Here is a 25,149-nt window from a genome sequence, read left to right as displayed (position 1 = left end):
GTGAGATGAGGATAACGAGAGTACCCACCTCACATGGTTGTTATAGAGGAGATGTTTTTAGGTTATACTTAGATATTTTTTAAAATTTGATTATGTATTTATTTCAATATTCACTATGTCAACAGTTTTTTTTTTCTCTACTAGCAATAACAAAGTTTCTTTTTAATATAAATGTAGCTCAATAAAATTGAATTATTTTCAATGAAAACATTAAGTGAATGTGACCAAATGTTTGAAAGTGATAGAGATGTAGTAGTGACTGAAGTTCATGAAAAATGGGCTCAAGATTATTGCAAAAGTCCTTCCAAACTGTAAGATATTGTAGTTCTATGAGGCAAACTCTTTAAAACTGTTTATGCCTATGGACTGTATCTTGCCATATGTATATGTATTAATACTGCCTTTATAATAAATATAAGCAGTTGGACCTCAGATAAGAGACCTCCAGTCTTAGTTCTGAATCTTCTTCATTCTTAAGTCATCTGGGCCTTATGAACTTTTTTTTTTAACTCAGCACTGACCCAGTGGCATGATGGCTGTTTGTTACTAACATTTTAAGTGCCTGTGGCCTATTGACCTTGCTTCTTCTCCAAATATACTAAAGATTAGTTAGAACTAGACAATGTTTTTATAAGTAATTTTAACTAATGGCTAATTTTTACTTTTTGTCTCAGGCCTAACTTTTCATTTTTAATGATTTATAATCCATATTTGGTTTTCTTCACTAGTGCTTAATAGTACATATTTTTTAAAAATAAAATGCCTAGTTCTGAAGAGAGAGGAGCTTTAAAGAGCTCTGTTACAGAGCATTAGGCTATAGTATGATGACAACAGAGAGAACCTGCATAGTGGCAGAAAATTAATTTTTCAGATGGGTTTGATACTTTCCTTCTCAGACCAGTCAACTCTTAAAATTCTTGCACAGGAGCCTTAGAAGTTAATTATTCTGCACAAGGCGCTGCATAGTGATTGGGTACTCTGTCAATGTTTGTTGTTGAAGGAATGATCTAAAGAATTTGCATTCTTCAATATGGAAAAAAATAGGCTAAGTTTAATCAAAAACAAACTCATTTTCAATGGTATCACTTAAAACAACATAGTTTTGAGAGTGGGCTCATTTATTTATATAATTTAATTCGCAGCTCCCTTTGTGTTCCTTTAGGTGAGATGCTAGGGACACAGGAGATCCTGGGCTCTCCCACAAGGAGTGAACAAATGCGTAATTACACCCATGGACTATATCTGACCTGCAGGTATATTTTTTCAGCCCTCAGGTGTTTTAAAGGTTTTTAAATTTGTAAATTTTAAAATCTGTTGCCAACATTTAAACTTTGAAAGATTAGCAATTTAAAAATCCAAGTATCTGTCCTCTCTTGAAAAATCAGAAGATTTGGCAATACTGGATCCACACTGCTACTTGGTAACAGTCTGCTTTCATGAAGAGCAGCTCCCCTTTCAATACAGGGGATGAGTTCCTGACCTGATGTGTTATACCCAACCTATTTTCCTGATTTATATCACCTGTTTGGCCAACCTTAGCATGTGAATTTGCAATTCCTGACCTTAAAAGACCATACAATATTAATAGATTTGACTTAAGAAAAATGTCTTATCCATGTGCTTTCCCTGCTATGCCAACAAAAATGTCCATTCTCATTCTCTCAGGTTTTAAAGAATATAACTCCATTAGGCATAACACTAAGAATAGCTATCCCTGAAACCCAGCTTGCCACAGAGATGAGGTTCCGATGTGTGCTTCTAAAGCTATTGTTTATTGAGCAGGCCCTACTGATCCTTGGCTTTTATATAAACAAATCAATACTTTTTTTTTTTCTTAAGACAGAGTCTCGCTCTGTTGTCCAGGCTGGAGTGCAGTGGCATGATCTCATGCCTCAGCCTGCTGAGTAGCTGGGATTACAGGTGCGCCACCACGCCCAGCTAATTTTTGTATTTTTGTAGAGACGAGGTTTCACTGTGTTGGCCAGGCTGGTCTCGAACTCGTGGACTCAAGTGATCCACCCGCCTCAGCCTCCCAAAGTGCTGGGATTACAGGCATGAGCCACCATGCTGGGCCCAGATCAATACTTTTATTGTCCACATCACTTAATTGATTTATCTATTTCTTTCCCCAATTTCTTCTATAGATGTTACTACCTGTTGGTATTCTTATTTTTTTAATTTTTGGTGTCTTTATTTAAAAAGAAGGGGGCGAAGGGGAGCATAAGCTAGGGAAGAAATACTGGAAAGATGAATTTAGATTTTTATTCTTTTTTGTATCTCCAAGTGGGGTTCAGTGCTGTTATCCTGATTTAGTTAATGCATGTTAATTGGCTAATCATGGTTAGAACTGGCATTAAGGCATCTGTCTGGCTTGATGAGCAAATTGATACTCTGATGGAGCTACAGTAAGTAAGCAACTTGTTTTCAAGGTTCTCTGAAGCCAGCCACCTGGAGCTGGAAGACTTCAGCTGAATAGATAATTCTCTCAGGGGAGACTTAAAAAGCTTCACTGATTCCAAAAATGAAGAAACTCTTGGAACCATTGTCAAATTGGATTCCTGCTATTTTACAGGGAGCTCTTTGAGTTGGGGCATCCGCTGAGGTTGATATAGTCACTGTGGAAGGCAGATAGGACTCATCTCATCTTCTAAGAACACAAATTCAGTGCATTTCCAGCTGGCACCCACTTGAATTATATGATTTCAGGAATCCCATCTTATTCAACCTCTTGAGGGTATTGTGCTGCAGACAAAGCAACTAGCGTAGGTTTTGATACAAGAACACAGGCTCCTGATTATAATAATGCTCACGAATAGCACCGTTATAACCCTGTGTTAGATAGGGTTCTCCAAAGAAGTGGAACCAATAGGGTGTGTGTGCGTGCGTGCGTGCGCGCGCGCGCGCGTGTGTGTGTGTGTGTGTACATACAGAGAGATGAATATTTATTGTTAGGAATTAGGGTTGTGGAGGTACAAGTCCAAAATACATAGTAGGCTCGCAAGCTGGAGACTCAAAGGAGAGTTGCAGTTGGAGTTCAAAGGCAGTCTGCTAGGGAAATTTCTTCTTGCTTACGGAACGTCTGTCATTGTTCTACTAAGTCCTTCAATTGATGAGGCCCACTGATGTTATGGAGAATAATCGACTTTACTCATAACCTATTATTTAAATGTTAATCTCATCTAAAACATTTTCTTCACAGAAACATCTAAAATAGTGTTTGGCAAACCTATCTGGGTAACATAGCCCAGCCAAGTTGATATAAAGTTATCCCTCCTGTCCTTTTACCCCTTTTATCTTTAGAAAGGATAGAAAAGTGTACTGCCAAACCTATCGTTAAAATTAAGGTTTTGTTAACCTTCAGATTTAGACTGGAGAAGGCTAAACTCTCACTTACAGAACTTTCTACTGTATTCTCCTACACAGCTTCTCTTAAAAAAGTTAATGCTCGGCCAGGCGCAGTGGCTCACGCCTGTAATCCCAGCACTTTGGGAGGCCGAGGTGGGTGGATCATGAGGTCGGGAGATGGAGACTATCCTGGCTAACACGGTGAAAACCCGTCTCTACTAAAAACAAACAAACAAACAAACAAAAAATTAGCCAGGCATGGTGGCAGGCGCCTGTAGTCCTAGCTACTCGGGAGGCTGAGGCAGGAGAATGGCGTGAACCCGGGAGGCAGAGCTTGCATTGAGCTGAGATCCGTGCCACTGCACTGCAGCTGGGCGACAGAGCGAGACTGTCTCAATTAAAAAAAAAAAAAAAAAAGTTAGTGCTCATATAACTGAGCTGCCTGGAAAGGAATCTCAGCATTTGAGTAGTTCTTTTTTCCCTGTAAATTGGTTGTGTATTTTGTGGCATGATTTAGATGTTGTATACATTTCTATAATAGGATTTCAAGTTCTGTAAGTATTATTGACATCATATGAGCCAGAGGTAACTTACTCAGAGTTGTTTTTTTTTAATTTTGATGATTACCATGCTGACCCATAATGTTCAGATTCCTATACTTAGCTCTTTAGGAATTTATAGTAGATTTAAAAGATACAATTTCTATTCTTAAGGGACTTAGCTTCAAGTCAAGGGTTTTTTTTGTTTTGTTTTGTTTTGTTTTTTAATTATTTGTTTTTAAACTGAACTCAAGCATGAGCTTCTATCATTTCTAAGAAGAGGCAAGTCTTTTTATTTTATTTGCAGCTACTATGGTGCAAAAGAAGTATCATAAGCAGTAAGTTCAGGTGTGATGTAAATTATACCCGAGTCATGTAGTACAAAGAGTGAATGGGCCTCCACTCTGCCACTTTGCCATGTAATCTTAAGACGTTCACTTAACATCTTTGGTCCTCAGTTTCCTCAACTGTAAAATGAGCAGTTTGAACTATATTTCAGAGACTCTTCCAACTTTGAAGACTGATATAATTTTCCTTAAACTCCTTAGGAGGTTGTTTGTGTTTGTTTGTTTTTAAACTGGAGCCATTTGCCATTATAGGCAACTTTTCCTACTGCTCAAATTAATAAATTCTGGATTCCATGAGAGAGCTTGTTTTTATCTTTTTGAGAGTGACCTTATGGGGGGATAAAAGATGATATGCAGCAAGAGTTACAGAGGTTAAATCACTCATTCATCCATTCATTTGAAAAAATAAAGGCTTGTGGAATGGTTTATGGAAGAAACATTTCAGCTGGGTATTTAAGCAGGAAGAGGATTTGAATATATGGAGATATGGAGGAAGAACTTTCCAGGAGAGGAAGCTCAATATGAAGAAACCCCATGCCTAGAAATGACCAGGAGCACTGAAGAGGGACTTGTATATGGAGCAAATGATGGAAGAGGCAGCTAAGAAATTGGATCATTATTAGATCATAAGGATCCTCAAATGCTAGACTAGAGAATTTAAACTTTGTTCAGTAGGGTTTAGGCTCCATAAGTGAAGTAAAGAACAATGTCTGTCTTTCTCTTGCTTCTATATCTACGGTCTAACGTATAGTAGACACTCAATAAATATTGGTTGCTCGAATGAGGGAATTAATTTATGATTCTTGAGAAAGGGAGTAAAATGATGAGACCTGAACTTTAAGGGAATTTCACTTCTTAATCATGTAACAACTAGAGGACCTACCTGATTTCATTTATGTAAGCAAAGAGCAAGAGGAGGCCTGGAGTTGGATGTTGGCTCCTACTTCTTGAGTTTTGGAAGAGGGAGGAATCATAGGTGGCCAAAGTTGATTTTGGGTAACTGAGAGTGATGGTACCAGGTGCTAGGGCATATTTGTTCTTTATGTACTCTCTCATCTTTCTTAGTTACTTTAACTCAGGGACCCTGTCAGATACAACTGTATTCAATACCTTGCTTAAATAGGTCCTCAATAAATATTTGCCAAAGGAGTTAGTTTGTAGTAGCAAAACTGACTTTGTCTTTAGTGTTTGAGTCTCAGTCATTATGATGCTGTCAGAATTAACAAGCTACTTCCCTTCTGGGCAGAAATTGAACAATATTATTAAATACTTTTTTGCCTATTCATAATAGTCATTGTTTTAATCTGAACAGTGTTATTACAAGCTGTGATGTGAAACATGTTTGATATTGATTTAGTTACCTCAGTTATCAGTTATGCTTAGTAATTTTGTTATATGCATGATGAATTTAAAAAATATGCATTCCCAAATGCCTACATACATGTATATCTTTTTCAACTCAGCTTGTCTGTACCATCTTCAAGGCAGTTAATGTATAATACATTGTACTAGATACTGTCTGATGGACAAAGATGAATAACACAGTATGTACCTTCAAGAGCTCATAGGACACATGTAGAGTAAGCTAAGGCAGTCTGTGGCAAATGTCATAAAAGAAATCCAAAGACTTTTAGAGGAGGAAGAGATTATGAACAAAGGCCTCCGAATGCTCAAGCTTGGTGAAAAAGTGGTAGTCAAGGCCTTGAAGAGTAGAATTTCCACAGATAGATCTAGGGGAAGAATGCTTCAGACCAGAAAACAGCAAGTGTCCATACAGCAATTGAGGATGGGGAGGTGGAAGACCCAGCTGGCACAATGGATAAGAGAAACACCATGGTGGGCTTGAAATACTAGGTCAGCTACACAAATTTCTCTCAGTAAGCAGCAGTTTTAAAGCAAGGAACGGCTGTGGTCAGGTCTTGGGCAAATTAATTAGTTGGCAAATGAAGAATAAATTACGGTAGAAAGGCAAGTTGCTTGTCAAGTTGGGCCAGTTAGATAATCACAGACAAAGTAATGACACCTTAAGGGACAAAGGTGCAAAAAGCAAAGACGTCCAGGGACTGGTGTATTATATAGAGTGTCAAAATAGGGATGTACAATATGCAGAATCTGGCAACTAGGTTTTCTTGGAGAGTTTGGTAAGGAGGAAGATTAGAAATGACAGCCCCAATTTTAAATTGAGCATTTTAGGAGATGGGAATCTATTAACTAAAGGGTGAAAATAGGAGCAAAAGAAGACTTTTAGGAGGGAAATGATAGATCCAGTATAAACATGCTGATTTGAAGTTGTACGTAGATCATTCTTGGGAGATGTTTGCTAAGCCTCTGAGATTAACCTGCAGCACCATTTTATTTTCATCCCACAAATATTTTTATGCCCATAACTATGTCATGTGCATGGCAGTTCAGGTGAAAGGGAAATTTGAGATGTCTACTTTTAATGTTGTGTTAATGTATAGTTTTGTATAGAATGATGTTTCAAGACATAACAGCTGACCCATAAGTTGGCAACTCCTATTTTTTTCTAACCCAATTTTAAGGTAGTGCACATGGAAAATATGATATAAGATGTTTAACCTTATATACATCTTATTTCTTATTACTGTTTTTATGAGAAATATTGTGACTTAGGTGCTTATAACTTTTGTTCCTTTGTTATCTGTGTGTCACAAGGTCAAATAATGTGACAAGCTTGGTCCTGAACAACTGAGTTTGAATTTATTGCAGGTCACATTATTTCTCCATGAAGATATGTTTTGTATTTATGCCCATGAAGTGTTGTATGGCAAGTCTTAGTCTTTCAAGTCATTTTCACTGCCTTATCTCACACTTCCATTTCCAATGCCTTTAAAAATTATTATTTCCTACAGGCTGACTAAATGTTACAGATAGTCTTTCTGGATATTGGTACCAGAGGACTGGAGTTGAGCTCAAATTTAACAAAGATATTACAGAAAGCTTTGTATTTATGAAAACTTAGTTACATATGTTTATACTTCAGTGAAATACTTTTTTAGGCCTGTTGCTCTTTAAACAATATGTTACTTACATTACATCCTTCATATGTTCCTCTGAACAACCTGGTGGGGTAGAAACTGTCTCTGCCCACCTCCCTCATCCCCACTTTTACAGATTAGGAAATAGGCTTAGAAAGTTTATGGCAGGGTAATCCCAGCACTTTGGGAGGCTGAGGCATGTGGATCATCTGAGGTCAGGAGTTCGAGACCAGCCTGTCCAACATGGTGAAACCCCATCTCTACAAAAAATACAAAAATTAGCTGCCCATGATGGTGGGTGCCTGCAATCCCAGCTACTTGGGAGGCTGAAGTAAGAGAATTGCTTGAACCCGGGAGGCGGAGGTTGCAGTGAGCTGAGATCGTGCCATTGCACTCCAGCCTGGGCAACATGAGCAAAACTTTGTCTAAAAAAAAAAAAAAAAAAAAAAAGAAAGGTTATGGCAGGACTTAGTGGAGAGCCAGGTTTGGAATTTAGGTTTTCTAATTCCAAATGCTGTTTTCTTTTAATGGTACTCTGACCAGTAGTAAAATTAGAATGGCTCATCTGCCAAGTGAAATGCTAAACTATGTGTTCCTTCTTAGAATTCTACTTGAGGTAACTAGATGACCCTCCAAAGTTTCTAAATTGGCTGACCTGCAGCAATTTGTGTCATTTCCCTGTGTGTGCTTATGTGTGTGCATTAGATAGATGTCTTTATCTTTAGGAGTCTTGATGAGTACCCTTATAGCAGAAAGCGCCTGCATTTGGATCTGCTGAGAATCTAGCTTCCTGCGTTTTTCGTGTGACCTTCATTGAAGGAAGAATGGGAAACCTGCCTCACTGCTTATGCTATTGAATTTCACCAGCTGCCTTTTATGGATTTTAAATAGAGATGGTTTTGTGATTTTTCTTTCTTTTTAAAATCTGATCTCTGTAGAAAACTGCCTAGCAGACTATACCAGCTTTAAGAAATAGAACCTGTCTTAGCTGAAAAGCAGAAACCTTTTTGTGCATTTTTATTGTGAAAAATACCAAAGCAATTTCAAAGAAGGCCCAGATTTAAAAATCTATCAATAATCTCTTTCTAGGGACTTGACTTATCTGGTACGATGATGTAGATATCTGTCTTTACACTCTAGCTTTATTAACTTGTTAATATTGGGATAGTATTCCTTTGTAGAATCAGCCATAAGTATTCTGCATCTTATATTTTTCTGTTTCTTTAACAGAACAGGGAGATGTGTGGACAGGACTCTTCCCTCCTCGGTGCATGTGTGCTGGTAGATGGAACCAGTTAATCTTCAAGGTCATCTGCTAACTCTTAGTTGTTAGTGCCTCTCTTTTGTGTCTGTGTCATACCACTCACAGTTGTCTGCTGTGTAGCAAATACTCAGTGTGTGTGAGGGGAGAGAACACACCCAATATACAGCCTCTGGTCTCTAGTCCTGGGAAATCTCAGCCTCTTGGGCTTTCTGTGTGTATTTATCCGGCAGACATTGACTAAACTTTTGCTCTTCACAAGGAGACTCTGAGCTAGGCCCTGGGTATAAAGAAACATAAGAAAAGACCTCTCCTTTTGTGTCTACCAAGCAAGGGAGAAGGGTATATAAATAAATAACTGTAAAGTGTGTCAAGTCCCTATTAGAGGTCAAGTGGCAGGTTGGACAGGGGTGCTATGGAACGGCACAGAGGCAGCCTGCAGACCCCACCAAGCTGCTCTCCCCAGCCTGTTCTCTCTTTGATTTTTCCAGATACCCGTCTTTCTTCATGTGCCCCTAGTCCAACCTGGTGATGAGGAAGATAAGGATAAATGTTTAATGTGGTTGTGCGCCCACTTCCAATTCACCCTAGATGTCACCTGTGCAATTTTCCAAGCTTTTATGAGAAAGTGAATTGAATGATAATACCATCTGTTTGAATATAGAAGTGAGACACAAGGTCACAGCAGGGCCTTCTCTCCATAATCTGTTGTGGTAGGGAAATGGCGAAAAAGAAATATGGTTGGTCTGTGTGATACTTAGACTTAATAGAGAGGGAGACACTTTATTGCTCTAAAAGCCTTACCTTCCAAGGGCATTTGAAACCAGCCCTTGTTTCCAATCTGGCTGAGTTGCTGAACCCTGAAGGTTTAATCCTTATTACTGATAAGAAAGAAAGAATGTGACTTATCACTCCAATCTCTGCAGAGATGGAAGGAAAAACTATTTCTCGGAATGTGATTGCATGTTATTTGACAGCTTTTTGGTTGGCCCATCTATTTAGGTGTTTGAATAAGTAAACTCAGTCGAGGGGGGGTTTGAGTATTATTTACTTTATAAATGTGATAGTTCCTTTTTGAAGTGATCCTGCTCTTGCCCCTTTCCTCTACCATTCAAACAGAGTTTAAATATTTGCCAGTGCAGATGTTTGATTTTTATCTTAGCTCTTTCTTTGTTTAACTTTATTCTCATGGGTGGTTAAGTGGACGATAAGGAGGTTCTTGTTTAATTCTTTTCAACTGGTGTTGCTCAAATATTTGGAGAGCAGATGCTTCCCAGAAAGAATGAGCGGGAACCTGGTTGAATAGAGGTAAAGAGCTATGTCTCCGTGTCATATCACAGTAAACCAGACCCTGTTAGGCTGTTTCTAGGGCCCAGGGGCTTAGTAGGCCTGAGTGTTTCTCAGTGTCCAGAACCTTCCTTTAGCAGCTCCTGCAGCTACTGGTGAAGGGTTTTCACCGCCTTTGTTTTCCAGAAAAACGTGTGCTGTTCTAAAAACAAAGCTTGGTAATTCAGTGGCACTGGCAGCAAAGGCCTGTTTGTGTTGTGACCTCCAATCGGAAGCCTCTCAGCATTTCTTCCATACCCACTTCTGATCTGATATCAAGTTTTGCTTTCAGAAGAAATGATTTTTTTTAACCTTTTGCACTTATCTCAGCATTGTAGCAGTGATTAAAAACAAGCAAACAAGTAAAGAATATTCCCTACCCTATTAGCTATCATTACATTGGCTTTGTGTGTGGACTTGATGATCAGTTTCCACAGGGATTTGCTTTTTAATCATTACCTTAAAAATTCATCCATGAACAATTCCACATTTCATCACTGCCCTTGGAACCGACACTGTGGGTGTGATTTTTATATGCTATGTGATAAATGAGGCAGACTTCTCTGGAAATATTGAGAAAAAACGAGGTTTCTGAGTGATTTGCATGGCAAATCACCTTCCCTAGGAAATTTAAACAAAGACCAAGAAAGGAAGTAAACCCCAACTGGTGTGTGAGTTGGGGGGTGCTGGAGGGGGGGCGGGGTCTTTATATCTCTTTCTTTCTAAACTGGGACTCCACTGAAAAGTTGATGTACACTGTGAATCGAGGCTGAATGAAATCCAATTGGAACTCACTTGAACACAGTTTTGATGTAAGATTCAAAGCTTCTGCAAATTTATTTTATCTTCTACATTTGCTGATCTCCTGCTTGTAAATCCTGTTGAAGGAGAATAAAAATGACTGCAGCCTGATGGGAATTAAATGTCTGAAGTTCAAAGCAGTTTGCACATCAGAGCAAACGTCAATCAAATGAACATCTTGCAAGCCAGGCAGGGAGTGAATTTCTCCATGGGGAAGAGATCAAAGTGGGAGTCACAGTTCTGTTTTCTCCCTCGGGATGCAGTTTCGATCAGTTGTTCATGAAAGTAAATCCAGAAGGAAGTGTTTTTTTTTTTTTGTTTTTTTTTTTTGTTTTTTAAACTTATAGGGGTTGGAGAGATGGAGTTATTTCTCTTGAAACTGAATTTCAGACACTGGTTTTATCTTATGAAAATGAGTATAGAATGCAGTTATAGAGTCGGGGTCTAAAGGAGATTTAGATCAGATTTTTCTATTGTCATTACTAACTTTGTAAAAGCACAGGCATGAGGAATGAAGCAAACCAAACCTCTTAAGTTGAATTGCCCATTCATTTTGTATGAAAATCTATGATTTTACCACTTCTTGGCCTTTCCATAAACCCGTAATTATATAAATGTGACTGGCAGCTAATGTACTTCTTAATGAAAAATCTTTTAGGTAACCCCTAAGAATAAGTGACATGTTTTTATAAAGTGTCCTAAGTATGAGCTTTATATTTCTCACACTCTCCAAATCAGGGTGAATAGCATGTTTCTTTTTATAAGTCACTTTTCTCAAAGGCATATGGGCATAAAATGCATTCCTGTCTTTGGCAAGGTGACTCTTCCTCTGGGGACCAGAGGTAGCTAAAGTAACAAGGATGGCTGAGCATGTTTTACCCCTGTGTGTGGAGTCCAGAGTCCAGAAAAAGTGGCAGGCGTTGGAGTGTTAGTGAAGGGTAGAAAGATAAGCACTCTTCACTTTTGCTTCCAGTAGTTACTCCTGCTAGCCTAGCTGGTCCACCAGCCCTGTATATCTTAAGCCCCTATTGACACCTCCTTCTTTATCTGACCGGCACATCAGTGGTAGTGAGAAAAGCAGCAGAGTGAGGTTGATTTCTAGGCTTTTCATGCTAACTTGACTGGCAAGTGAATACTGCACAGCTGAAATTCAGCACATGTGAGAGAACTCATGGCAGTTGAGACTCTTATGAAATACAGTAGATGTTCAATGAATATTATGAAATAAAATGCCGGGAGCTTTCTGGTGACTTAACTGTCTGCCCTTTCTCGTTACTCAGTCAACCAGTAAGAATTTATGGAAGGCCCCACCTTCCAGCAACTGTGCTAGACGTGAGAGAGAAATATAAATCCTCCAGTAACCTACAGTCCCATTGGGGGAAGCTAAAATTTCTCAAGTGCATAAAAGGTTTTAGAGAGAATTGAGAATTCAAGAGCTACATGGGTAGGGTTTAGTCAAATAGGGGTTCCATGATAATCATCTTTTGGCATTTCACCCCCATGTAACACACATTTATTTGGTATAGGGGGAAGGCAAAATGAATACGATAATTTGTTCATTATTTATAATAAATCTTATTTTTAAATTTTATTGATGCAATGGTATGAATGTTTGCCTTCTCCATCCCAAATTTACATGTTGGAAACTAATCACCAATGTGATCATCACCAATGTGATCACCAATGTGATCATATTAGGAGGAATATGATTAATATTATATATTAATATCATTAATATATAATATTAATGATATTAATATAATATTATATATTAATATCATTAATATATAATATTATATAGTAATATCATTGCCTTTGGGAAATTAGATCATGAAAGCAGAGCCTCCATGAATGGTATTAGTACCCTTACAAAAGAGGTCTCAGAGAGCTGCCTTACCCCTGTCACTGAGGACACAGCGAAAAGGCCACATCTATGAACCAGAAAGTGGCCCCTCACCAGACACTAAATCTGCCAGTACCTTAATCATGGACTTCCCAGCCTCCAGACTTGTGAGAAATGAATTTCGGTTGTTCATGAATCACCTAGTTTATAGTCCAAATGGACTAAGACAATTGATTAGTGTTTTGTTGGTATAAGCAGAATCTTAAAAAAAAATCAGTATCTAATAGATAGGACTGTGATATTATGTTGCTTGATTACAAAATAAGAAAAATAGGAAGAAGACACAGGCATATAGTTAAGAAGCAGAATGGCATTAGTCAGCTTGCAGGAGGAAGGACTCGTCATGGGCCAGTACTAGGGAGAAATTTGAAAGAGGCAGAAGAGTTGAGCTGGACTTTGAAGAAAGGGTGGAGTGGACACTGGAGAGCATCACAATTGGGGTCGAACAGAAGAGCACATAGGGAGGGGCCAGTTTGGTTAGAAGTGTAGGATAGGAGACGGTGGGAAGAGAAGGTCGGGTAGATTATTGTTGACAAGTACCACATTGTGAAACTATTTTATGATGGAGAAATGTTTATCAAGCACCTACTTTTGTTATTGAGTCACTGTCATTTTTATTGTTATAAAAATGTTTTCTTTAATGCTCTTAGAGATTATCTTTTCAGCAAAGGAAGTAAAACAACCTATAATAATAGTTCCCTGATGTCCCTGGTCCCATGAGCCAGCCTGCATTTCACAAAGGTCCAGAAAAATCTGTGTATCCTCAGCATTGGACTTCAGCTCTCTCAAGGGGTGATGCTGAAAGCGACATGCTGTCTGTGGAAACTTCATCCAGATAGACAAAGGCTCTCTCCAGGTTTACACATTTCCTGGGAAGATATGTCAGTAACCCTCTTGAGTTGCAGGTTCTTCTTTATGTATCACTTATGCAGAATCGTATGTGGTTTGTCTCTGGAAAGGAGTTGAGTGATGGGTTCAAGTCTCTCTTAGGTCCCTGACTTGCTATGTGATCTTTGGTATCATTTTTCTCAACTGTGAAATGGGTAGGAGAAAGGGTTCATAACTTGGACAGCAAAGTTCAGATGTCAGCTGCAGATGTACCTCAGAACTACCCTATTCTCTTGATCTAAATCCAATCAGAAGATCCTGTGTCTTCTGTCTCTTTGAGACCTACAGGGAAGTACCTGTGCTCATGCAGAAAGCCATTACTTTGCTTTATTTCTAAAAGAATCTGCATAGCAGAATTGGAGGGTAGTTCTCATTCCTCCAGAGCCTATGAAAATCAGATTCCTTGGCCTTACCCCAGGCTCACTAAATCAGACTCTCTTAACGGTAGATCCCAGGGATCTGCATTCCAACATGCATCCCAGGTGGTTCTGAAGTAGCTAGACTTTTAGTATTGGAACCATTCAACTGAGTCATGGTCCTCACTTGCTAAGATTCCTTGGAGCCTTCCGGGGAGCCCAGAACAGGACTAGGCACCCTGAATGGTGTGGATGGTCATAAAAGACCAGTTAATATGAGCACCTACTTATGACCAGAACAATGCTAAGCAATGTATGCAGTGGTGAACAAAATCAACAAGACATGGTGCTTCCCTTCATGGCACTCTTGTCTATTTATGGAATCTGATCTATAAAAAACATGAATAGAATGGTAAATTTAAAATTATGGCACATGCCTTGACAGAATATGGAGGCAGTTGACATAGACTTGGGAAGTCATCACAATCAGGATAGGCCTTTCTGAAGAAGGGAAACATGAACAGAGACTTGAAGGATTACTAGACAAGTAATCAGGAGAACCTTCTAGCCTTCCATTGTCCAATATGGTAGCCACTCTTCAGTGACTATTTACAAACTAAGATGAAATAAAATAGAAAATTTAGTGTCTCTATTATGCTAGCCACATTTCAAATGCTCAGTAGCCACATGTGTCTAACATGTTGGACAGTGCAAAAATAATACATTTTCATCATCCCAGAGACTTCTCTTGGATTGCCCTGGTCTAGACTAGCAGTGGTGAAACAGGTCTGGAATACCACCTGTTTTTGAAAATTAAGTTTTATTGGAACACAGCCATACTCAATCTTTTATGTATTTTCAGTAGCTGCTTTCACACTACAATGGCAGAGCAGTTGCAACAGTCTTTTTGGCCCACAAAGCCTAAAGTATTATCTACCCTTTTATAAAAACGTCAGGGAGGGAATAGACTTAGTGTGGCTAGCTATAGCATAGAGAGAAGTGAGGTTATAGTGATAGTGCCTTGCCAGCATGGACACAGCGGCAGCTGCTGTACTAATCTCTTCTTTTCCCTCCATCTGTGGCTTCTGAGGCAGCAGTCTTCTCGTCTAGACAAACTGGAGCAGGTCCAAGGAAGGGCAGCCACGTTGGTGAAGCAACTGTGTCCTTTGAGGCACAGTTGACATTGTTGGTGTAACTCTGCACTAGGTTAGAGCCTGGACTAACAGTAAAATCCAGCTATCTCCTTCTTTGAGATGATATGAAATAAAGCAAGACTGTTTTTAGCTTTTGCTGTTGAAACCAACATACCATGTGAAAACCTAGTCCCCTTGCTTGTACAATCAGTTGCATGTGTTCTTATGTGTTCTTATGTGTTAGGAGATGTGATCAACAGATAATTAAAGTTCATGCCAGTGGTCAAATGGATATTGCTTTTTAGGAATGTTTCTCCTAGCTTTATAGCTTCTCTATTTGGGTTCATAGAGTTGCATTAGTGGTTCCTGAAGTTGACATTTTAACACAAATTTTTAAAAACCTTATTTCAGGTTGCATTTATGTGAGGATCTCTTAGAAACTTTAAGAGTCCTCTCAGGGTCTGAAATCCTAAATAGTTTACTTAGAAGTTCAAGATCCTTCGCTTTTGTTACTCCTGGATGAAATTCACTTAAAAATACTCTTTATGACTATATGTAAATAAGCTGGTATGTTTTCCTATTATATTCTTTCAGATTGTTGGTTGCTATAGCAATGGATCATTGATTCCACTAATATTTATTGATAAGCTACTAGCTAGAATAATAGCAATGTTCTAGCTCTAGTACTAGCATTACACTACCACTGGAAATCAAAAGACTTTTGCCTTATTTGCATGACAGCCTGGCAGGTACAAGCTATGCGTCATGTACTATGAGAGGAACTTCCATACATTATTTTTAATTTTTTTATGGCTTTGGAAAATAAGTTTTATTATCTTTTTCAGATAAGAAAACTGAGACCCAGAAAAATTGAATAATCTTTCTAATAGTTGACAGAGCAGGATTTCACATCTAGACCATTCCTACTCCACACCCATTCAACCTTCACTACTGTCTATTTTTGTACTTGGTCATTGGTTTTCAAATAGGATAATTTAAAGAATTCTGTTTTACATGTAACATCAGAGCTCCCATCTGATTTTTTTTTTGTAGCTTTATTTTGAATTTGGTCATCTATTTTCTGTATGATTTTATCAGTAGTACTGACTTGAGTTTATTCGAGAAAAGTCGATTTGAAGAATGGTTGTTTTTATCTTCGAATTGAATTTGATTTCTAAAATCTTCTAGATGCAGGTGTTCCCCCCACCACATACAGAGTTCTGAAATTATTTTTTTTGAATATTTAAATCTAAATCACAGTTGTACTGTTTATGGGCTGACCTGTCTTGTACACGTTGTAAACCATTATTTTTGTTGGTTGGTTTTTCTGGACTGAATAAGTATTGCTAATTCTCTCCTATTGTTTCAGATTCGATGGGAACTTTAATACCAATGTGTCTAGAACAATTAGTTGTGATCGACTTTCTACTACTGTTAATAGCCGGGCCTTCAATCCAGGACGAGACTTAAATTCAGGTCAGTAATCCATTGACTTTATAAAGATTAACTGTATTCTACCACATTCAAGTTGAATAAATATATTGCTTCAATTTTTTTTTTAATTTTTGAAGAGAAGTATTATATACTTAAGACTGGATATTTCTTGCTAGAAAGTTAACCATCAAGAGAGGGAGAGGAAGAAAATAAAAATCAAGCTTACATCTTTTTTTTGAAAGAGAGTCTCAGTCTGTCGCCCAGGCTGGAGTGCAGTGGTGCAATCTCAGCTCACTGTAAGCTCTGCCTCCCAGGTTCACGCCATTCTCCTGCCTCAGCCTCCCAAGTAGCTGGGACTACAGGTGCCCGCCACCACGCCCAGTTAATTTTTTGTATTTTTAGTAGAAATGGGTTTTCACTGTGTTAGCCAGGGTGGTCTCAATCTCCTGACCTCGTGATCTGCCGGCCTCGGCCTCCCAAAGTGCTGGGATTACAGGCGTGAGCCACCACACCCAGCCAATATCTTAAGCTTCTACTAGATAGCTATATATGGTACATGCCAAATACCTTTCTATGCTCTTCAATCTATTAACTCATTTATCATGAATTTTACGTCTGTTATTTTAAAGGTTATTTTAGAGACCCCAGTTATCTTTGCAATAGGAGATATTGGATTTTCTTTGCATTCCCTAGTTACAATTTTTAATCTGTTTTGGAATTTTTCTGGAAGAATGCTGTGAGATCTTTTCTATTAATGAACTTAGGGCCATAATACTATATACCAAGGTTGAACTTTCTTCCTGTTCTCATTGGAACTCAGCTGAAGGCGGTGTTAATAACTATGGGGTACTCATTTATATAACTACTGGTTAGCTCCAAAGTGACCTGATATCTCCACTTTTTTGCCCTAGAGTTTCACTCCATATTTCTCTTTCTTTTTGTCTTATGTACTCTTGTTGATTGATACATCTCAGAACCTAGAGGCTTCACCGTTTAAGAGCTGGAAGGAACTTGAGAAATAATAGCATCTCCAATCCTCAGATTTTACCAAGAAAAAAATCTAAAGCACAGGAACCTCCTAAGACTTTCCTTATTGCTGGAAAGACAAAGCATCCTTAAACATGAAGAACCATACTTCCCAAATTCCAGGTCTCATGTAGACACATAAAGCCGAAGAGAAAGGCAGAGGACCAGAATATTTACTTTTAGGGCCCCAGTAGGTCTCAGTTTGGGGCAGAAATTGTAATCTTTGGGAATTGTATACACAAATCATGTAATCTATTAGGTCTGAAAAGAACAAGCTGTAAGTTGCATGTTTCTTAGGCATAATAAAACTATAGCTGCTAGATAAATGATCCAACCTAAATCTGCTAGGCATATCGTTTTTCATTGGTCAGATCATCTGGAACCGTCTGCAGCAAGTGAGGTTTACTACTAGAAAGGAAGCCAAATGAGAATGGTTTTCATTACAAAAATAACAGAAGAGGGTGGGACAAGGGCATGGAATGGGCAGGTAAATTAACGGGGAGGATTCCACAACTGGCACAGGGTACAAAGCTGGAATTCGAGTCTCCAGGTTCCCAAATTCAGTTTTTTCTCTAAAACATTCCCAGGTACACGAGAGATGTTGCTTGGTCTGAAGACTTGAGGTTGAAATAGCAATCTTTGAATAGGATCAGATGTAAGTGTTCCAGAAATACATACTGTAATCCAACATTGTATGTAGTTAAATTTTTTACAAGTCATGGTAACTCATGGGTTTTTTTTTTTTCTTTGAGATAGAGTCTTGCTATGTCACCCAGGCTGGAGTGCAGTGGTGCGATCATGGCTCACTGCAACCCCTGCCTCCCAGATTCAAGCAATTCTCCTGCCTCAGCCTCCCAAGTAGCTGGGATTATAGGTGCCCACCACCACACCCAGCTAATTTTTGTATTTTTTGTGGAGATGGGGTTTCACCATGTTGGACAGGCTGGTCTCAAATTCCTAACCTTGTGGTCCACCCACCTCAGCCTTCCGAAGTACTGGGATTACAGGCATGAGCCACCTCGCCCAGCCTTTCTTTCTTTTTCTTTCCTTTTTTTTTTTTTTTTTTTTTTTTTAAGACAGAGTCTTGCTCTGTCACCCAGGCTGGAGTGCAGTGGTGCAATCTTGGCTCACTGCAACCTCTGCCTTCTGGGTTCAAGCAATTCTCCTGCCTCAGTCTCCCAAGTAGCTGGGATTACAGGCACCCACCACCAACTGGCTAATTTTTGCATTTTTAGTAGAGATAGGGTTTCACCATGTTGGCCAGGCTGGTCTCGAACTCCTAAACTCAGGTGGTCCACCTGCTTCAGCCTCCTAAAGTGCTGGGATTACAGGCATGAGCCACCGCGCCTAGCGAGATTTAAGAATTAGTGTGCATTTATACAATAATTAAGTTTTAAATACTAGTGTGTATTTATATAAGATCTAGATGGATCACACATAAATGTTATTAGTTATTTTTTAATGATGAAACAGTGGGATATTTTTACTTCCTTATTAATTTTCTTAATCTTAAATTAAGCATTTGCTGTTTTTATAATCAGGGAAAAAATAAAACAAGAAGGAATTACGGACTACTTTCAAATGCATTTTTACTCCTTTCCAGTAGATAGTACCTTCCTTAACATATTTCCGATAATAGATCCTAAGTCTGGTGTTGAGATTCTAGAAGCTCCATTAACCTCCTGGCTGTGTGACTGGGACAGTAGGAAAGGGCAGGCTTGGGCAGACTGAGGGTTCGGTGTGCTCACTTGGGGTCCAGAATGATGGTCCCCTGCCAAGACCATCCAGATCAGTGGGTCAGATCTTGGAGGATCTGGAGGCTGTGGCAGCCAGGGTCTCATCCTCATTGCCTTATTTTATGTCTATTTATTGTATTGTTTCTGATAATGAGCACATTGTTGAGATCTAGCTTCACTGTTAGAAGTAGTGTTACTTTTTCTTAGTGAATACTCAGGCCATTCTTCCAGGTTATGGACTTTAGCTTTTGCTCTGAATGAGTTAGAAGGCCATTGGGAGAGTTTACACAGGGGAATCTGGGGAATGGCCTCTCTAGTATATGGCCATAACCTGGAAGAATGGTATCCTACCTATTAAGTGTAAGGAATAAGTATAACTAGAAGTCATTTGACAAATATATATTAAATGCCTTCTGCATAGTAAGTACTCTTTTGTTCTAGGTCAGGAGCTGTAAAACACACACACGCACGCACGCACGCACACAACACACACACACACACAGCTTCTAATCTGGAGGCCAGGGGCCAGGAGACATAGAAACAAGTGATATGTTAGAAGATGATGAGTGCTATCAAGGAAAAGTAAAGCAGAGATGAGACATAGGGAATACGGTTGGCTGTCAGGGGGAGGAGCAGACGACTTACTATTTCATCTAAGGGTTTGTGGGTGAGATCTGAGTAAGTGGGATTGTAGACTATGAGTTTATCTGGGGGCAGCATATCTGGGGCAAAGACCTTGAATTGAGTGACTGTTTGGTGTGCTCGGAAACTGCAAGAAGGCCACTGTAACTGTGGTGGTGTGAAAGAGCTGGGAGTAGATTAGGCCAGAGAGGCAGTCGGGGGCCAGGTCACCAAGAGCCTTATTTTACTGGCCATTATAAGGACTTTAGCTTTTGCTCTGAATGAGATAGAAAGCCATCATGTGGTGGGGGAGTTAAATAGAGAAGTGACATGATTTGACTTAGGTTAAAAGGTTTACTGAGCCAAGACTAGACTGGACAAGGCAAAGGTAGAAGTAGGTTAAAAGGTTTACTGAGCCAAGACTAGACTGGACAAGGCAAAGGTAGAAGTAGGGGAAGACAACTTAGAAAGTTACTCCAAAATCCAGGCAGCAGATGATGATAGAATTAATAGTGCAGTGACAGTGGAGGTGGTGAGAAGCAGTTGAATTCTGAATATGTTTTGAAGGTAGAATCAGTAGGATTTGCTGGCCCATTGGATGGTGGGCAGGGTGGGGGACCGGGTATGTGAAAGTAAGAGAGGAGTCCAGAAAGACTTTTAAGATCCTTGGCCTTACAAGAAGAAGGACAGAGTTGTCATTTATTGTGATGGGGAATGCTGGGAGAAGAGCAGGTTTGTGTGAGAGGCAGGTTATTAAAAGTTACATTTGAGATGCTCGTTGGATATCTAAGAAGGGCCTCATAAGCTGTTGGATATACAAGTCTGCAGTCTAGGGAATAGCCAAGGCTAGAGATTCATTGTGTATAGGTAGTACTAAAATCATGAGGCTCATTTAGATCACGTAGCAAGTGACTGTGGGTAGAAAAGATAAGGGCTCCAGGGACTGAGTCTTGGGGTGCTTTACTGCTGAGGTGACACTGAGATGAAGAGGAAGCTGGAAAGGGAGCTGAGAAGGGCAGTCAGGTGGGTAGAAAGAGGACCAAGAGGGCTGTCTCCCTGAAGCCAAGTGAAGAAAGTGTTGCAAGAAAGAGGGAGTGATCAACTTTGTCACCTAGTCCCTGTATGCTGAGGGTCTACAAAACCAGCCATATGATTTAGCAATGTAGAGGCTATGGGTGAGCTTGTCAAGGGTTGTTTGGTAGAATAGTAGCATAGGCTGATCCTAGAGGGTTCAAGCTCTGGAGAACAGAGGAGAGGAGTCAGAGGAAATAAGGACTTGAACTCCTGAGATTTGCTCAAAGGAAGGTTGGAAGGCCAGATGAGATCAAGAAGATATTTTTTAATTGAGAGAAATACTCAGTTTATGTGCCAAAGGGAATAATCCAGTAGAGATTGACACAAGAGCAAGGGGAGAAGATTACTAGAGCTTTTTCCTTGATCAGGTAAGAGATACTGCATCACCAGTAGAGGACCTAGAAGCACAAAGAGTTCATTCATAGCAAGAAGAGGAAAGGAAGAGTACATGGATGGAGATGCTCATATGATGATGGGTATGAACTTGGGGGCACTCCCTTCTTAGTGATTCTGTTTTTTCAGAGAATTAGAAAGCAAGATCATCAGCTGAGAGTGAGGACCAGGGAATCAGCATTAAAGACCTGTTAGTGGTACTAAGATTACCTCCTGTTACTGAGGTTTAGACTGAAACTCAGTGCACAAATAATCCCAACAAAATGCTGATGTATTTCAGTGTTTATTTATTAAGGAAGAGAGTTCAGATAGTTTGAAAATTCAGAGGGTAGGGAAGAAGAGTGTGGAGAGGGCAGAGGTAAGTAAAATATAAAGACCAGATCTTGAATTTTTATATTTCTATGAGCATGTCTCAAGTATAACCTACTACATAACAAGAGTTGTTCTCAGCACAGTTGACACAGCTAGATTTACAAGCAGATTTTGGCAATATTCAGATATTTAAGAACCGACTTGCTTGCATTTGAAGTTTTGCAACATTCTACTAGGCAGTGGCTACATCCCAAAGTCCACATACTTGAGCAGTTATTTGTAATATGAGAGGAGTGGGATATGGTGAAAGGTGACCTCAGAGTTCCCCCTTTTCCTCCTGTACGGCTCATACCCCTTTTCAGAGCAGAATTAATGTACTTTGTAGGTTATCACATGTCTGATATTTACATCTGTAAGATGTCCAGCCTTAGGCTCTTTCAGACTGTGTATAATTCATCAATGGGCCCCTAATTGATAACACAGTTTCAGATTGCCTCTCAGACTAGCTGGAAGCAGACTCACATAAATTATAAACCATTCTTAGCTTCATTTGTCCAAAACTGGGTCATGTGTCCATTCATCCAACACACATGTGTATTCTTTTTCTTAAAACCACCCCAGCCAGATCCCTACTTTCTAAATTGACTCCTTGTCCCTGAGTCTATTCAAATAACTAAAGTTTGACAGTACATGTGTTATATTATGGTTCTGGTAATGTTTTGCTCAGGTTCTTTCCTGCTTTTATCCCTACTTTCTCACTCTCTCTCTTTTTTTTCTTTTAAATTCCTGCTGAGCTATTTTCTTGTGCATGGCCTGATCCCTAAAGAGAGTTTATTTGAAGAGTCCAAGAGAAGTTGCCTCTTGCTCTCTTGAGTTATGCAATTGAGGTGAGAGTGAAGTAGGAGTTAGTCTTTCTCACTGAAAGAAAAAGCGTCTGGACTTTCTTTATTGCGTTTGATTTTAAAGAGCATTTGAAGTTGCAAACTTCGATCTTGGTAACATTGCAGTCTTCATTGAGAAACGGGATTCACGGGGTGTAAGGGGCATTTATAAGTCATGTTACAGAGGTAAATGCTATAGGATAGGATGTACAGGTGGGCCTTAGAGGCTGTCGATTGTTGTGGCTTCATCATTTCCTTCTATGAATGATAATGAGTAGCTATGTACTATTACTATAGGTTTTTCTCTTTAAAATACCATGAAAATTACCTTTTAAATATGCATTAGAAAAGTTATCCTGGTAACAATTCAATGAAAAAGCCATGTTCTACCTGAAATAAAGAAGGAAAATCAACCAAGCTAGAAATTTCTCATTCCTTTTTATGCCCAATTGCTTCAGCTTCATGATTGCATTAGTGTCATAAAATATGTAATTATTTATATAACATTTAAAAGCTGTTTAGTCACTCAGAAATCTAGATTCTTGAGCTTATATGATTCAGTTTATATTTGTATGTATGTGTGTATACTTATGTATATACACACACAGAATTAAGGAACTAAACAAACAAGGTCCCTTTCTTTACCTGATTCGCCCTTCAAACTCTATTCCTATACTGCAAGCTTATATCAAAGTTTGGTCTTTCTTATAGTTTCTCATAACGACCCTATTACACTGACTTCAGAAGATTTTGTTAGCCATATACTGGCATATAGACATATATACACAACATATGTATATAAATACAAATATATATACACACTCATACTACATATCATAATGGATATAGCCTTTTTTTAACTTAGCAAATGTATCCTGAACTTTTTATTTTCATAAAATAAGATTTTATGCAGTAAAATCAATAAAACAAATCTTAATTTGTTTGTTTAAGCTCCCACATTTAGACATATTGTATTAGTCCACTCTCATGCTGCTAATAATAAAGACATACCCGAGACTAGGTAATTTATAAAGGAAAGAGGTTTAATTGACTCAACAGTTCAGCATGGCTGGGGAGGCCTCAGGAAACTTATAATCATGACTGAAGGGGAAGCAAACATGTCCTCCTTCACATGGCAGCAGCAAGGAGAAGTGCAGAGTGAAGCAGGGAGGAAAAGCCCCTTATAAAACGATCAGATCTCCTGAGAACTCACTATCACAAGAACAGCATGAAGGTAACCATCCCAGTGATTCAGTTACTTCCCGCTGGGTCCCTCCCATGACACATGGGGACAGAAACTACAGTGCAAGATGAGATTTAGGTGGGGACACAGCCAAACAATATCATTCTGCCTCAGCCCCTCTCAAGCCTAATGTCCTCACAATTCAAAACATAATCATGCCCTTCTAAGAGTCCCCCAAAGTCTTAACTCATTCCAGGATTAACTCAAAAGTTCAAGTCCACAGTCTCATCTGAGACAAGGCAAGTCCCTTCCATCTATGAGCCTGTAAAATCAAAAGCAAGTTAATTACTTCCTAGATACAATGGGGGTACAGGCATTGGGCAAATAGACCTGTTACAAATGGGAGAAATTGGCTGAAACAAAGGGGCTACGGGCCCCATGCAAGTCCAAAATCCAACAGGGCAGTCATTAAACTTTAAAGTTCCAAAATGATCTCCTTTGACTAGATGTCCCACATCCAGGGGTATGCTGATACAAAAGATGAGCTCCCACGGCCTGGGGAAGCTCCGCCCATGTGGCTTTGCAGGGTAAGCCCACCTCCTGGCTCCTATCATGGGCTAGCCTTGAGTGTTTGCAGCTTTTCCAGGTGCACAGTGCAAGCTGTCAGTGGATCTACCATTCTGGAGTCTGGAGGATGGTGGTCCTCTTCTCAAAACTCTGCTAGGCAGTGCCCCAGTGGGGACTGTGTGTGGGGGCTCCAACCCCACATTTCCCTTCTACACTGCCCTAGCAGAGGTTCTCCATGAGTGCCCCGCCCCTACAGCAAACTTCTGCCTGGACATCCAGGTGTTTCCATACATCTTCTGAAATCTAGGCAGAGGCTCCCAAACCTTGGCTCTTGTCGCCTGCACACCCACAGGCCCAACACCACATGGAACCTGCCAAGGCTTGGAGCTTGCATCCTCTGAAGCCATGGCCCAAGCTGTACCTTGGCCCTTTTTAGCCATGGCTGGAGCTGGAGTGGCTGGGACACAGGGCACCACATCCTGAGGTAGCACAGACTAGTGGGGCCCTGGGCCTGGCCCAAGAAACCATTTATTCCTCCGAGGCCTCTGGGCCTGTGATGGGAGATGCTGCTCTGAAGGTCGGTGACATGCCCTGGAGACATTTTCCTCATTGTCTTGGCTGTTAACATTTGGCTTCTTGTTGCTTAGGCAAATTTCTGCAGCTGGCTTGAATTTCTCCCCAGGAAATGGGTTTTTCTTTTCTACCACATGGTCATGCTGCACATTTTCCAAAATTTATGCTCTGCTTCTCTTTTAAATATAAATTCCAGTTTTAGATAATCTCTTTGTTCATGCATATATGCATACAGTTTTAGAAACAGCAAGGTCAACTCTTGAATGCATTGTTGCTTAGAAATTTCTTCCTTGCCAGATACCCTAAATCATCTCACTCAAGTTGAAAGTTTCACAGATTGCCAGGGCAGAAGCAAAATGCTGCTGGTCTGTTTGCTAAAGCATAGCAAGAGTGGCCTTTGCTCCAGTTCCCAAAAAGTTCCTCATCCACATGTAAGACCACCTCAGCCTGG

At 39.6% G+C, this 25,149-nt stretch overlaps 1 protein-coding gene across 3 annotated transcripts in view; it reads left to right on the top strand.

The window, feature by feature from the left end:
• Nucleotides 1-25,149, top strand: part of CACHD1 (cache domain containing 1) — a 224,032-nt gene that overhangs the window by 117,212 nt on the left and 81,671 nt on the right. For all 3 annotated transcript variants that reach the window (XM_054447274.2, XM_063654596.1, XM_063654599.1), the window contains exon 4: nt 16,268-16,374. In XM_054447274.2, the coding sequence (XP_054303249.1) occupies nt 16,268-16,374 (107 nt within the window). The remainder of the gene's footprint in view (nt 1-16,267; nt 16,375-25,149) is intronic.

The sequence above is a fragment of the Pongo pygmaeus genome, chromosome 1 (assembly GCF_028885625.2).
Source record: "Pongo pygmaeus isolate AG05252 chromosome 1, NHGRI_mPonPyg2-v2.0_pri, whole genome shotgun sequence".
Taxonomy (NCBI): Eukaryota; Metazoa; Chordata; class Mammalia; order Primates; family Hominidae; genus Pongo; species Pongo pygmaeus.
This window is presented reverse-complemented; position numbering and strand designations above follow the sequence as displayed.